At 32.4% G+C, this 16,064-nt stretch overlaps 1 protein-coding gene across 1 annotated transcript; it reads right to left on the reverse strand.

Annotated features, from left to right (window-relative positions):
• Nucleotides 1–7,880: 7,880 nt before the first annotated feature.
• Nucleotides 7,881–15,971, reverse strand: LOC128161604 (ataxin-10-like). Its single transcript, XM_052824919.1, has 9 exons — nucleotides 15,642–15,971; nucleotides 14,360–14,710; nucleotides 14,043–14,210; nucleotides 13,536–13,613; nucleotides 13,030–13,198; nucleotides 12,590–12,698; nucleotides 11,739–11,914; nucleotides 9,469–9,532; nucleotides 7,881–8,384 (listed from the first exon to the last, which is right to left on the reverse strand). The coding sequence occupies exons 1-9, from the start codon at nucleotides 15,785–15,787 to the stop codon at nucleotides 8,197–8,199; spliced, it is 1,449 nt and encodes a 482-aa protein (XP_052680879.1). The 5' UTR covers nucleotides 15,788–15,971; the 3' UTR covers nucleotides 7,881–8,196.
• Between the last annotated feature and the right edge of the window lie 93 nt (nucleotides 15,972–16,064).

Below are 16,064 nucleotides of genomic sequence, written 5' to 3' on the forward strand. Positions count from 1 at the left end.
TATGTAATTTAATGAATTTCATTTCATAGTTTAATGAAATTGAAAGATATTCTTAAAAATAAATTTGTAAATTGAAAATGTCTTTATTTTTTCTACTTTGTAAACATGCAAACATACAAATAGAAGAAGAAAACTACATCAGTAGCTTTTCCCCATTATATTACACCTAATTTATTTTTGGGGGATATTATTGTGTCAGCAGGCTGTGTTGCTCACAGCTAATTGTCTTGCTAGCAATTACATGTAATGTTAGTTGGTCCTCTTGTTTTAGGGGTAGTTTAAGAGACCCCAACGAAGTAAGTAGAGTGGAGGGGGTAGTCTTAGGAGAAAAAGGGCATTTACTATAGATCAGAAATTTACAAACAGTTAAAGGATATGGGCTCCGATCGCACATCGTTTCTACTTATGGAATTTATATATTTTTTATTCTTTATTTTGAATTAAAAAAAACTACCGGTATTATGTTTATCATTACAGGTATTACCTAATTATTTATTTTTATTTATTTATTTTATTTCCTACAATTTTAATGCATTTTTAGGAATTGCATGATTTAAAAAAAACCCATGAATCTTTAAATATACTATATAACTATTGAAAAAATAAATTTAAAGGTTCTAAGAAAAAAATAGTTGTGGTTATTCGGTTAATACCAATATGTGTATGATAATATTATTACATCGATTACACGAAGACCTAATTATTCTTGAAAAATAATCTTTTCTTTTTCGTTGTGAATATTTTTATATCGACATCATTCTCGTGTGGGATAAATGCATTCAATGCGAAACTAAAATGAAAGATACAAACGACAAAGACATGCCATACAAAGCCATATTTGCTGAATTTTCTTTTCCTGATTGCTGTTTCCATATATTGAACAAATGCTTCGTTGTCACATTTATGATAACAAAGATATGTCGTAAGAATGAAGCAAATAAAACACCACAATATATCTGTTATTATTAGAATGCACGATATGAACCGCTCTACAATATACCACCAAGACATGGTATTTTCGCAAGGTCTTTACCCTTGTAACAGGATCAATGGGCTCATAAAATACATAAAAATTATCATTGTATTCACCAGAAGATAGTATTTTTTATTTCTAGTTAACATTCATATTGACCAAAGAAGGTTTAGTATTCACTCGATGCCATGGTTTTGTATATTTACTCGATATCATGGTTTTGTAAGTAAAAACTGTTTATATCGCTAGGTTCTTTACCTTTAGCGTCCATGCTTGATTATTGCAATTACAAAAGAAAAATGCTCACGTGGCATTGTCTATTTTTATTTCAATTAATTTAGCATAACAATAGAGAAAAAATATGACAGAAAACAACCGTTCTTAAGATAGGCAAGTGTTGTTGTTTTTTTTTAAATTATTTTACTTTATAATTGATTTTTTTATCCAGTTACGCAATTGTACTCTACGGTTACTTAAATTTATCATTTATATAGATTTTGAGTAAAAACAATGACCCAAATCAAAAAGTATAAAAAAAAAACTGAGTAATGGAACAAAAGCATACAAAAAGGAAATCTTGCATCTGCAGCATACGATATATATTCCGATGTTTAGACCATTAACTGTACCGGCATATCCCGAAACAAGTCAGTACATATCGTATTATAATATTTAAATTTAAATAAAACCAAATTGTAATAATTATAATTTCCATCATTAAAATTTTAATATGTATACTTACATTCATATTTTACATCTATTTTAAATCACTTTATATAAAAGATAACATTTAAGTGTGTTCAACTACTAACACTTTTTAGATGCAGTGATTTGATGTACAATTAAAAATAAAATACTCAAAGATCAATATAATCAGCAACATTGATTTCCATGTACAGTGTACATAATGATGTACATTATAAATTCTTTCATTTTGTGGTCTTTTGATTGCACAATATTTCACGTACAATGTTGTGCTTAATAAAACAAAACTTTAAAGAAATCATACTGCATGCAGCAGTGTTTAACACATTTTTTTCATTACTCTCTGAGTATATTATTTATCATTATTCATTTATCAAATAGTTGTGCTGAAATTAATAAGTACAATTTTTTCGTCTTGTCACTTGAAAAAAAAAATTGTCAGATTTCTTTAAAAAAAAAAAAGATAACACTATCTCAGCTTGCTACATGGTTTAATAGAGTTTATATTTCAATTTTTGAAAAGAGAAGAGAAAAATCCCCGAGAAAAGGGGGCGTAACTCCGAACGACTGCATACCATCTGATATTGGAGCAGCCCCGAGCAATTCTGACAAGGTGTTATATTGATACCTCAGATACCTAACGCGCCATCATTTTGGACTGTTTGCTCTGATTGTCAAAACACAGCAGGACCGCAGACAAAACGATCGCGAGACAGCCCCACACCTTGGGCGCGATAAGCCATTGCTGACCAAACGCGGCTGGCACGTAAACAAGAGGCGCCATGAAAAGGTTTTGCAGAAATTCCTCTCACTGGATTGCATGTGCTAGTTTTGTCTCATTAGGTTGCTGCATTGTTTGTCCACAAATGCCACTGCCATCTAGAGGTCGTGATTCAGATCTCTATATTACCGTAATTAGAAACTGCTACAGGTATTAAACACCACGACAGTACATTCTGCTAATTGTCTTACTCAACGATAAATCAGCAGTTTTTACTTATGACACCGCATTCTTTCTATGATATGATATTTAACAATATGTCTTACATTTAGTCATATTACATGAAAAGTAAACGAAACGGTTTCTAATTGTTAAAATCCAGAATTATGTTTACATAACTACAATGATGCATGCACACATGTTAAACCCTTGCCATTCAGCTAACTTCAAGGTGACCGAAAGTTTATAAAAAGTTAACAAAATTGTAAAATGAAACCTTCCAGCCACCTTTCCAGACCTTTGAGTTAATCTTCAGTTGACTGAACGGCACAGCTTGCCTTGTGATGTACATACAACATCTATTACTTCTTATAGTTTGGATGAACAACATCAATTGGTAGAGTCAAAATATTGCAAGTTTATAATCAATGGTTTTAAGAAGTTCATTCAATGAACATGTTATTATGAGGTTTTTGAACCTGATAATAATAACATTGTTTACATGTAGTTCCCTCATCTACTTGTTATCTTGCTTTCTGTTTTTTTGTTGTTTTTTTTACATATTTAACATAATGATCATAATTGCCGTTTTCGTCCAGTACTTTTTCTTATAATTACACTGTAAATGTACATATTACTTCAGCAAGGCTTTCTGCGCTCATGTATGGATATCAAAAATGTCTTATGATACAGTGTAATTTGAAATAAATGAAACAGTTTTTACATCAATGCGGACATGTCCATGCTATAATTATACATTTTCTGAAGGTCTACAACCTTATGTTAAAGTTATAAGTCATGGTGCAATAGATATTGTCTAGTTTTTTTTTCCGTCTAGATTGTTTTAAATGAAGTAGCCATAGAGCAGTACTATTTATTTTACATTGAACAATCACCCTAATAAAAAATAAAAACATAGTGTTCATTTCAAAAAATTAAGCTACGGGATATGCTTCTCTTATTGTTATAATTCACATACATGTACTATGCAAATTACCACAAAAGAGTGTACAATGTTACATGTCACAATGTTATATATATAATCGATTACTTGTCTCATTTAATCAACATGGTTACAGTAACTACAGAAACACAGGAAGACTGTGGTTTCTGTGACAACCAACGAGTGAAGATTTTGTGTCAAAAGGGCATAACACTCATGCTGTGCAGATATAGTTGTCTCATAACAGTCGAATTCTGCCCATGTTTATGTATGCGGCTGACCATGGATCTCATTGCCCAAAAAATGATCATTGCAATTTATTTACATGTCTTTGTCCTTCAAAGCAATGCACTTAAAAGAAACATTTATTACACGTATCATGTCTACCTGTATCAAGACTCCGTGTGACTAGATTTAGTACATCCTCTAGAACTGAGAAGACATTCATAGCTACAATGTAGCGTTTTTAGAAATAATGATCTTCAGAATAAGTGCCACTATAAGATCTGGAAGTGACAAATACTAGAAAATACAACATACATGTATGTATGTATAAACTTAATGATATCTTTAGAACTAAGAAAATCACATAACTCGCCAATGATATTCTTTAAAACATTCAAAAAGTTATAATAGCCATACATGCAGGTTGTAATGTAAATCTGTCAATATTGATAAGGCATTTATTGCATAAAAATTGTTGGGGTGTAAAAATAGGCATTTTACCTGGTTTCATTATTTTTTGGTTTTTCGTCACAGATTACGAAAGTAAATCAAGTAATTCTAGATCACAGAATGTGACAACCTGAAAATGAAATCGTAAGTAAATTTCTACTGGCATTCAACGATAGCTGAATTAGAGTCAAGTTATCATATTCAGTAAATCCAAATTGTCGCGATTAGGCAGTGATAGACTCTTTCTCTGAGACAAACGTTGGCGACCAAGACAATTTTTTAATTGGAAGCAGGCTCTCACAAGTCGGGTAAAAAGTGTCAAAGGCTCTCGAAAGTTTCTACAACCATGAGACCAATATGTTTTTCTTTCTAAGTAAAAGTCAAATTACGCTGGAAATTTCATTAACACAAAGATCGAAGATGCATATATATGTCTTATTGGCATCAACTTTACGTAATCATAACCACGTGACTTAATGTATTTTAAATGATTTATCTTTTCGTACTTATTTTGTTGTCAAAGAGAGAAAATGAAATGACTGAACGAAACGTGGGGTCAATTGATCTGTTCATATTTACAAGGTAATAAAGATTTCAAGGCAAATGCACAGTTAAAATTTAAGTCTAGTTTTCATGTAAATGACGCCATAAGATTTCCATTACAATGGACCCATTGGTGATTTTTTGATCAAGTTATTAGAGATGATATCTGGTTTGAATAACACTTTCCTGATTTATAGCTATAAACATATGAATTTGCATTAAAAATATCTGTAGATGTGTCAAAACTTTAATGGGATCATTAAAGGAACAAATTTAATATTTGTATCTGGTATTGACATGCACATCCAAGCAAATCTGAACACCATTAAAATTAAATAAACCGCACCACCATTGAAACATTTTAGACAATTTCCATTATAATGTACTTTGTACCTTTTCCACTATGACCAAAAATATAAATTACACAATAAAACTACTTAAGAGCACAAAAAGCATGAATTGAACATTAATTTTGCATTTACATATTAGGCAAAGCAATTTATATTTTAAAAAAAATGTAGAAGATCACCTCAAATGAAATTGTGGCATACGAAACAGTTCGTGCAACTTCTTGAGCTAGAGGAACTACCACATCGAACATTGTATCATTCGCTGGGAACATTATATCAAATCTCGCATTTCATAGCTTCAACAAGTGTGAATTTCTTTTTCATGGCATTTAATCGTTTGTGTGGTATAAGGGTCTCTAGGAATCCTGTTTCTATTTATCTCGTAATACTAACAGCCACAAATGTTATATGTTTGCCCCAGTCTTTGACAAGTGTTAAGAAATTCGCTCTATTTTCTCTTCATAATTACTCATAAAAAGTGTAGCGAAAAATAAAATACTTAAGTTCATGTACAATGTAACTGATGAGTACTAAAGTCTTATTTGCTTTCAGGTTTTAAAAGAAATGGATATTTAGTCCTAAAATTCAATTTTGAAGCATTTAAACACTCTTGAAATTCGTAAATAAAGATTAGAAATACAAAAACCAACACCAGCGAGTCATGAAAACGTCATCTTTGTAGAAATGGCATCGATTGGCTATTGATGCATGTAGCGGTGACGTCAACAATGTGCAGTTTATCTCATAGTAAAAATTGGATATATCGTGGACAAGAATGGAATCATTTCTATATTCGGCACAAAGCTCACAGCAGGAGAACTACTTCAAGCGATTCTAAATAACTGGTCTGAGTTTATCTGCATACGAGGTTCTTTGGTACGGTTGTGAACAAGCCATCCCTTGGTTCGCATCAGTACATGTATAAATAATTCTCACTATATACACACTCGTCATCAAGCTAAAATTTCCATATTTTTACAATGTATAAATAATTTCCGTGCACATTTTCTATTTTGTTACATATAAATTGCATTTGATTTGCGGATTTGGATTAAATAACTTCAGGCACGTAGCATCGTTTTTGAAAGGGGGGGGGGGCAGACTCATCCAAAAAATCTTGACAAGCAAAAAAAAAAAAAAAAAAAGGGAAATAAGTCTTTCCAAAATTCTTCAAAATCCTAATACATCCATATCAATTTTTTACATCCTCCAAAAAAGTTGGGGGGGGGGGGGGAGGGGGCAACTCCATGGTAATTCAATTTTTTATATGTAAATTTTAAAAATATTGTTGCTGCGAGAAAAAGTGGGGGGCAAGCCCCCCCCCCCCCCCCCCCTGGCCCCCTCTGATGCTACGTGCCGGAACTTAAAGATATTTCAATTGCTCTGTTGTAATCAATATCTGAATAATTTTTATTCAAAGAAGTGATGCGATAAATATACATTCAATAAAGTGAGTGGGTACAAAAAGTACATATGTACTAATAATGAAATTTTTTGCAATTCTAAAAATAGCAATAATCAGAGGACATTTTCAATATTATCATTCACGACTTTGAAAACCAATTTTTAAAAAAATAAATATCAACTCATTTAAACTTATTTCACTCAATCGTTGAAAAAAGCAAAATGTCTCAATTGTTTTGTTTACGTTTTGGCGAATTTCGAAAAACAAGTCTTTTTTTAATCTAATAAGCATCACTTCATCTTGTAATAACCAACAATAAATCATTTCTAAATTACAAATATAAGCATATTTTCAAATAAAATGATAAAACACGAAATATACATTCATCACATATCAGCGACCAGAAATGTATGGAATAAGAGAATTCTCGCTCATTTGCATTCGCTCATAACATTCCACTTACATTGTAGAATACAAATTTGATGCATCTCGTTTCAAATCCATCACCCAGTGACAAAGCACAGACGATGGGAAATTGACATGACTTTGCAAAAAAAAAAAAAACTTGGTGTTGCAAATGATAATAAAATGCCCTTGAAATATCATATCTTGGTTCAAACCCAACAACCTATAATTATAAAGATTAAGGACTAAGATTTAGATTTATAGTTCTTTTCGGGGAAAATCTTATCAAAATAAAGGGTCGATTGCTAAATTTCTGTATTTCAGTAAGCTGTGTATAACAAAAAATAGGTGGTAATTGGTAAACGCTTCTTTTTTAGCAATACATAGTTCCAAGAGTTTTTTTTTTTACTACAGGTACCCGTTTGCCCTAATTCTTACGGCAAGCCGTAGTTATCACTAAAAAAACATGTTAATCCGTCCAAGGACTGCACTTAAATGATGTACATGGGATTAAAGGATTAAACGAACAAGGTTAGAAAACGGAGCAACGGCGCTAAATTACTATATAAAAAAATGACATCAACCGAATTTCTGCAATCGGTATAATACAGACTTCCCGGTATTAATGCAATCAATTGGAATGTCAATTACAATGGATTTCAGTTTATGTTGATCAAGGGACAACACCTTCCCCTTACAACCAGTGCAGAAATATACATTTTGTATCTAACAGCTTCCTGGTTATTGACATGATGAAAGCTAGAGCTGTTGTTTGCATTGTCTGCTTAGATAATACATTATAAATTCTCTTATCACATCGTATTTTCATATTTTCAGAGGAAACTTATAAGACAGTATAGGAAAGTATTTATAAAGACAAGTTAATATCGCAAAGGAATAGATAATTCAAAACTTTTCTTTAAAAATAAACAACATCTGTATTATATATTCACTGTGATTTATTTTTTAAAAAACTAACACTTCCTGTAACAATAAGATACTGGCATACGTCAACATGAGATGTAATTTTCGATCAGCGCGAAACAGGTCAATGTATCGATGATAAAAGATTGATCAGTCATGCGCGGATCTAATCCCGACTCCCCCGGAGAATTCAAACTTAATAAATCCCCATACATGTAATAAAATTACCAAAAAAAATCTCTGATCCACCGTTCCTGGTCAACACAATTACTCTTTGGACCCCCCCCCCATCCCACCAAAGAAAAGTGTTGGTTTTTTTTTATCCGCGCATGATCACCTATCCTGTGTTTTCGGCTTCACAGACACTTTGCCATCCTTCAGTTGCACCTCGATCCCGAGCTCCTCAATAACGGCGGACTTGTTGCAAACTCCTTGTATTTTCAGGTCAGACAACAGTTTTTGGTTCTCAGCGTTATTTTTGCACAGGTTGTGGATGGCGAGAATCGCCCACTGAGAGATGTCTGCAAGTTGTGTTAAGTGACATTTTTGTTTTGTTTAGATACCACCCCCTCCATGCGACATTCAAACTGGTATCCACTACGACGGGGAGAAATTTCTGACAGCCCAGAAAAAATAAATGATGTCGGGTACGCAATTTGTAAAATATTCAGGTACAAACTATGACAACGCTTTACCTGACTGATGCTACAAGCATGGAAATATAATGACTCCAACGAGATAATCATTAGGTTCTGATAAACTCGGAAACATTGAAAACATGTGTTAGAAATGCACGATCTCAGTTATTGAGAAATAATTCCTGTTCACCCCAAAGAACATATTTGGTTAACCAGGTGAACACCATAAAAAAAGACCACACTAGTCGCCATACAAAACAGAGACGGGTATGTGGGCCTTTTAACAACAGCAATGCTAACGTTACGCAAAGAAAAACAACAAACAGAAAGTGATAAAAACGGCGTAGATTTCATTTTTAGAGATTGAAAAAATATGACTTCAGTTAACAGTATTCGTTTTATAGAATACTGTTTTAACTCCTGGACTTTATGTCTCAAAATGTCGGTAAAATATTGCATTATGATTCACATCGCCTCAATCCACATTGGGTTGTGGGAGATGTTATTAATTCTAAAGCATAAAACATCTGTAATGGTTATAAGATGCAGAAAAGAAACATACATTCAATTCACCTTGTTCAATGCATTCAGAACCAAGTCCTTTAAAACTTTAGTCTTTCCTTAATGTCAAAGTTTATCATTGCATATTGCAGAATTTGGTGATAAAAACACTATTTGAAAACTTGTAATAGGAATATGAAGTTATATAATTAAAGATAGTGCTGTTACAGTATTATGGCGGCTGAAATAGTTCATGCCATTTTGCATATATTACGAAAACTACACCTCTCATCCAAAATAAAAATGGATGCAAAAGTTCGTTTGCTGTTACAGTACTAGAAATACGTATTAAACGAAAAGCACCATTGCCATTTTGGTTTTCCGATAGATGAATACATTTTTTTAATTGGGTGCTTTCATAAGTGTTTAGAACTGGTCATGTGTAGGTATTTATAGCCAAGGATACATGGATTTCGAGCATCGATGTTCGTTTGATCTAAAATAAGCGGCAAGCCATCCATTTCTCTCACCTGTGTCAAAAGAAAATTAAATGCTTTGTTAGAAATAATATGTTCCGAGATCAAACATGTAGCTTGTCCAAATAAAGAATTAAAATGAGCCAGATCAAACACCCAGCTAACCCAGGGTGAGAAAACAGGTGATTATGAAGTTTTAGATCTAAAAAAGCTCAGAAAATTTATGCGAGTTAGAATTAACGAGTTAAGGTCACTTAACCTGGATCTAGAGACATGCAATTCAGCGAAATGACACTGTGAGAACTTTGTTTCCACAAACTTGTGCACTTTTAATATCTGTTATATAGAACTAGATGGCGGCTAAAATCATGTTAAAAGATCGTCAGTGACACTTAAAAAAATAATTTAACAATTTTCTTAGAATTTCTGAAAACTTTTAAAAACTTTGCATGACCTAATGATGTATTTAGGAAACGTTATTTGATATACACATACTAAAAATTTACACAGAAAGGGTGCTAAATAATGGTAAATAAATGTGTCTGCACGATATGATAATTCAAACCATATTTTTTCAGTCACCAGTTTAGTGTTTCACTTATTACTGAAATCATTTGTTTCCCATAATTAAATAGAAAAGTATTATTTTGTAAAATTCTTCGTCTCCAAATTAACGTCTGGTTACTACTTTCTATGACTGTGCAAGTATTGCATAAGCTTTAACAATGAAAATGCATGGGGAATACAGTTATATGTTTATATAGTCAATATATATATTCATGATACGTACTATTTTCTCATTATAATAAATAATGTGAACATGTGTTTTTTTTTTACTTGGGTTTTTTTTTTCTATTCTATTTTTCTATTTCATTCAATTGTAGCTGCAGTGATGCAATGAAAGCACAGACTGCTCAGACTCAACGAATGACTTCCGATCTTCCATCATTCGACAAACCTCGGCCAATAACATCATATGTCTTCGCAGTAGGAATTGGCCGAGGAGTGCCGATATAACATTTTATATACCATTTACGTATTTTTTCCTATTTTTATATGGATGAGAGAAGACAGGGGGTACAATTAAACAGTAATTTTGTAAATATGTTACTTTTGCCTGAAATGATCGCTGCCTTTATAGCCCACATGAAACACCAAAGAATGTTTTTATTGTAAAATTAAACTTCGTAAAAGAAGATGTTTAAATTTTGAGTCCTTGAATGATGTTATTTTGTTATTTGTCTATCTTGCCTCTCTCTCTCTCTCTCTCTCTCTCTCTCTCTCTCTCTCTCTCTCTCTCTCTCTCTCCATTCAAATAAGTAAAAGAACAGGTATATATTGACAAATGTATAACAGATTAATAAACAATTCAAATATCTAAAAAAAACTTGGAGAAAAGTAGAAGAGCATTGAGAACATTTGGCTGTCACACGGGAGACAACTCCTTCCTGTTAATGGTGCACAGTCTTTTTCTCAGATTATCTGCTCTTTTACGGATTGATTAAGGTTTGTAAAAATTTTTATACATAAACAATTTATAAATTGTATCAAATTAATAAATATCACAAAAATTTAAGAGACTAGTTAACAATATCCTTGGGATGTATCCAAGAAAAAAGTTTGGTTTGCTAGTGACATACATGTAATTGATAAGTAAAAAATATAAAAAGTTCAACTGTGTTACACTTACATATTATCTAACAAATATAAAAATGAATCGTTACAGCAAAGCTATCTCAGTTGTAAACTAATCATAATGACTCATTTCAAGGAATATGTTTAGTTGTAAAATGAAAATATATTGTGAAAATACATCTTTACATATTAAATATAACCCATTTAAATGTTAAACTATTTCTTTGTAATGATAATTTAAACACAATAATTTAAGAAAAAAAAATAATTGTATCTATATATTCATTGTTTGCTAATTCTGAATAAATTTTCTGAATTAAACATGGTGGGGGAGGAGGGTGTAAAATTTAAGTAAATGAGTACATGGAATATATATACATGTATATGTACGTTAAAAGTGCCTGTTGTCATTTTTTTTCTCTTTACAAATGAACAACATTGTATAGTGTACATGGATATTGATATTCTTTTAAGTTAGCTTCTTTTAAGAAAATTTCATTTTGAAATTATTAAAAAGATTTGATAATCCCTAGATAGCTACATTGATCTTGTAAATATGAAATATATTTTGAATTCATATAAGAACTTGAATGCAGATATGCCTGTACATATTTAAATGGCTAACCTTGTCTTGGTTTGCTTTATGTTCGTGTACCAGATTAGCCAGTAGGCGGATGATGTCCTTCTTCAGACCGTAAGCTGGATGATGAACATCCACCTTTTGGGCTTCCGTCACTTTCTCCACACTACTGAACACGTTATCTCCACATTTACCCAGTCGGTGGATGCTGTGGAGCAAATCTGTTAAAATCCACATTTTGTTTCAGTCAGAGTCCATAGATTCTAATTAAAAATACTTTGTAAATTAGCTAATTACTAAAAAAAACGTAACAAGATATCTGTGAGCTAATTAATGCTCACTAGTGATACCCTTGCTTTGATGTGAATATAGCAAAATTAGCAAAGTTAACATTAAACAGGAGGTCAAATTTGTTAAAAAATAAATCCTACCATATTGCATACCTAAACAAAGAGTGTGTTAAAATTTCAACTATCTGCAATCAATAGTTAATGAGAAATCTTTGATGGAAATTTGTTACAGACAGACACACAGAGGGACACACAAGGGCAAAACAGTAGGCCCTATACCCTCTTCTCCTTTAGAGCCGTTACCGAGGGTATATGAATATCCATTTACTTGATATACATGTATAAATTAACTAAATATCAAGTAAACATCATCTCTAGGAAGATAACATTACTTCGAAATTCAAAAATTAAAATCAAAATCCCCAACAAATTATAAAACAATCTCATACTGTATACATACAAGTAATTCCATGAGTGAACCATTTTTTTTGGAAAAAAATGACAATCCATGAAAATTGGTTCTTACAAATTAAAATGATTCCACAGTATTAGCGATTCAGGTGACCTATATATAAATGTTTAAAAATGATGTAAAGTGATACCTACATAAGCATGTTGTCAAAAGGTCAGCCTCATTCTGGAGTTCTCCATACAGATTGTGGAGGGAAGAAGCTAGTCCTAGAATCTCTATCTGTTTGACAATGATGTGCGGATTCTTGAAACAAATTAAGAAAATATTTAATTTATACTTTTCACTTCAAAAAGTTATTTAAACTCCCCCATGAAACTGCATGTACTCTAATTAATATTAGGACTTCAAATATCATTGTAGAAAGCCATTTTTGTTCTAGATAGCTAAATCTAAACTTTTGTAAAGTATACATCTACAAAAGCTTAAGGCCCAGTCATCACCAAAATTTTCAAATCACTTGTTCTCAACACGACTTGATCGTGGCTGAGTATTGACAAACGGAAAGTTGGTGACAGCAGGGCCTGAGTTAAAATATAAATTTTTCCAGCTACATGTGTACAAAGGAGCCACTTACAGTTTCTATTTTCTGCTCTACTATGTTGAGGATGGCGGTGGCATGAGTGGCGACCTGGGTCACTAGGTACTTCAAGTTTCCCAGCGAGGGATGTGTGCTGCTCTTTGATACATCAGAGTTCCGTGGCAACTTTTTCAGTTCGTTTATAAAAATTTCAAGGACAAATAAACTGAAAGCAAAAGCCTTACTAATGTACAACTACTAAAAAACATCTAAAATTAACAAGTTCATATTTAATATATAATATTTCTATAATTAAATTCACCAGAAAAATAAATGTGAAGATAATCTCATATTGTATGAAATAATGTATTTGAAGTCTAGCTAGGTCAAATCTTGTAGTTTTCTTTTTATCTTGCTTTTCTATTCAAAAGACTTGTTGTACCTTAATAAATGTTACATAGTATATCTTAAGTTTTAAGAACAACTTTTCTTTATATTCAATGAATGAAAACATTCAATCACTGAGAGTACATGTATTTACAATCACTGCAGTATAGATTTACATTTCATGGTCCGACAACACTGTGTCTGCCTCAGCCAGTGTCCCATCTACTTCTAAACAATCTTCCACTACGTATAATCTGAAAATAACGGAGACAGTAACAATCTTTAATACAACAATTCCTTTTAGTTTTAAAAGTTTATCACCAGAAACTCTATAAACATACAGTAATAACTTATCTTTTTAACTTTCATCCCCAAAAATTAAAATTCGATCACTTTAGATAAATGTTGACTTCAAAACTGTATGGTTTTGAACCATGCTAAACAGCAATTAAATGGCATGTAGTTGATACGCAAAAAGTAACTGCATGTGCAAATGAAATATCAAATTATAGTTTTCATTGCACACTTGTTCTAATCCTTTTAAAAGAGTTTTGAAATCAAACTCCATCTATCATAATTTGGGCCACAGATTTGCCTTTTCTGGTTAACTTCATGCATACATTAGATAAATAAATTTTTTTTTAATACATGACCGTTTTTTTTTTCTATGAACGTGTACTTACCCATATTCTGACTCCTTGTCTACAGTTGATTGGACTACATCACAGAGTATTTTCCCACAATGCTCTACATCCATCACTGACTTCTTGTCAAGAAGTCCCCTCAGACAGTTGTGATAGACCATGCATGTGTAGGTTGTCAATTTGTCATCTCCATAATTCAAAAAGTCACTGAAGGTTTAGAATAATATAAAAGGAGAAACAAAAGAGCAATGATATGAGCTTTGATTTTGTCATTGAGATTGGATAAATAAAAAAAAAACCCTACATCTCTATATAATTTTGCATTAGGCCTACTAAACTACAGTATCATAACATACCTTAGTTCATCTTGGAAATTATCCCACACGTACTGCTGGTTTTTTGGATGTCCAACAATGCTATTACCAATGAACTGCACGATGCATCGAAATAAGACACTGCTACTTTCACTTTCTGTATTGTGTATCCCTCTCTTAAGATCTGTATAACTCAATATCACAGATTTGATCTTCTCGATACATGGTAAAAGTTTGTCTTGCGTAGAAGTACACTGCACACACATATTGCGTAACAATCGACAACAGTCTGTCAAACCACTGTGTGCGGAAATATTATCGGTATTTGACAGGAGCAGAAAATAGCTCAGGACCTGATCCACTGTTTTGATGTCATCTTCTGTTATCTTCTCTCTAGCAAAATTATCATGAAAATGAAAAATCAATGTTTTAGAAACATACACAAGTAATCTTGGGGAAATTAACTTTAATGATGTAACATAAATCATATGGTACTTATTAACTGCATTAAAGGATTATTTGAAGATATTGTTCTATTCTTTTTTTAAAGAATAAACATTCTTTTTTATTGTTACAGTGTAGAGATGATAGATTTAGATATTTTATGTCACATTGTGTGTACATGCCTGTATTAACTGAGCTCAGCCAATCAGTAGCATGATAAAAGACTAAAAGTATTGTTCATTATGCAGGAGTCATACATTTTTGATGGTCAGACCAGTTTGAATATCAGCACCAGGTGTAGCTCACTTGGTAGAGGACCTGACTAGAGAATCAGGGGACTTGGGTTTGAATCTTGGTCTGGTCCGTCAATAATTCTCCCAACCCTTTACATTAGGTGCCATGCAAACTCCCGCAACAAACAGGTTAAACCTTTCTGGGGGAATTAGCCTGGGATGATCTTTGAGGGTGAATACTATTTAAGGGGGAGGAAATGACGGTCAAACCAGTTCAAATACTGGCACAGATAGCTCAGTTTGGTAGAGCCCCTGGGGTCCCAGGTTCAAATCTCGGTCTGGTCCATCATTAAATCCCTATAGAGCTGTTATATGATCATGTTGTTCTGTACATTCAGGCGAACCAGCTATTTTGGAGGCCTGTGTTAAGAAGATCTGAAGCTTGCAAACATGCAATTTTATATATGTTCCTTAGTTTATGAGTTCCCAGATTGCTGAGTAAACCTCCAGTTAAACGACATAAGGTAAATTTTAATCTATACCTACTCATTAAAAAGCCATGTTATAACACTGAACAAGATTTAATTAAAGTAAATGAATTAAAAATAAATAAATTAGATGGTGCATGTTATATCAAAGTAGCGTACCTCTCTGTCGGGTCCTTCATTTTTTCAGTGAGTACTTGGATTTCCTCTATCAGTTCAATTTTCGAAACTTCTGCATTTGAGAGAATTCTCTTGAGATTTGAAAACGCGTGAACCGGTGCAGTATCAATCTCCTCCATGTTATCCATATCTTATTTTGAACATAACAAGTCCGTAGGCAATTTAGCGAGAATTTGGATTTTTAAAGAAATATATTTTGCAGTATCAACTAATTAAGATCAAATTGAATGCTGTCATACACAATCAAGATCATTTCAAACAGTGACGAACATGTTTGCCAAAGATTGTGATAATTCATGGGCGCAGCCATTTTGAAAATAAGATAACTTGTACATTAAACAAATTAAAATAAATTGTTGTAAAATATCTATTCATGGACACTGAGTGGGACTATACTACATTTTT

The sequence above is a fragment of the Crassostrea angulata genome, chromosome 8 (assembly GCF_025612915.1).
Source record: "Crassostrea angulata isolate pt1a10 chromosome 8, ASM2561291v2, whole genome shotgun sequence".
In the NCBI taxonomy this organism is placed as follows: Eukaryota; Metazoa; Mollusca; class Bivalvia; order Ostreida; family Ostreidae; genus Magallana; species Magallana angulata.

Coding starts and splice junctions, on each gene's coding strand:
- LOC128161604 (XM_052824919.1), bottom strand. CDS start 15,787: ATGGATAACATGGAGGAGATTGATACTGCACCGGTTCACGCGTTTTCA. Junction 14,711..15,641: donor ATGAAGGACCCGACAGAGAG/GTACGCTACTTT, acceptor TAATTTTGCTAG/AGAGAAGATAACAGAAGATG. Junction 9,533..11,738: donor ATAAAGCAAACCAAGACAAG/GTTAGCCATTTA, acceptor CTTTTGACACAG/GTGAGAGAAATGGATGGCTT.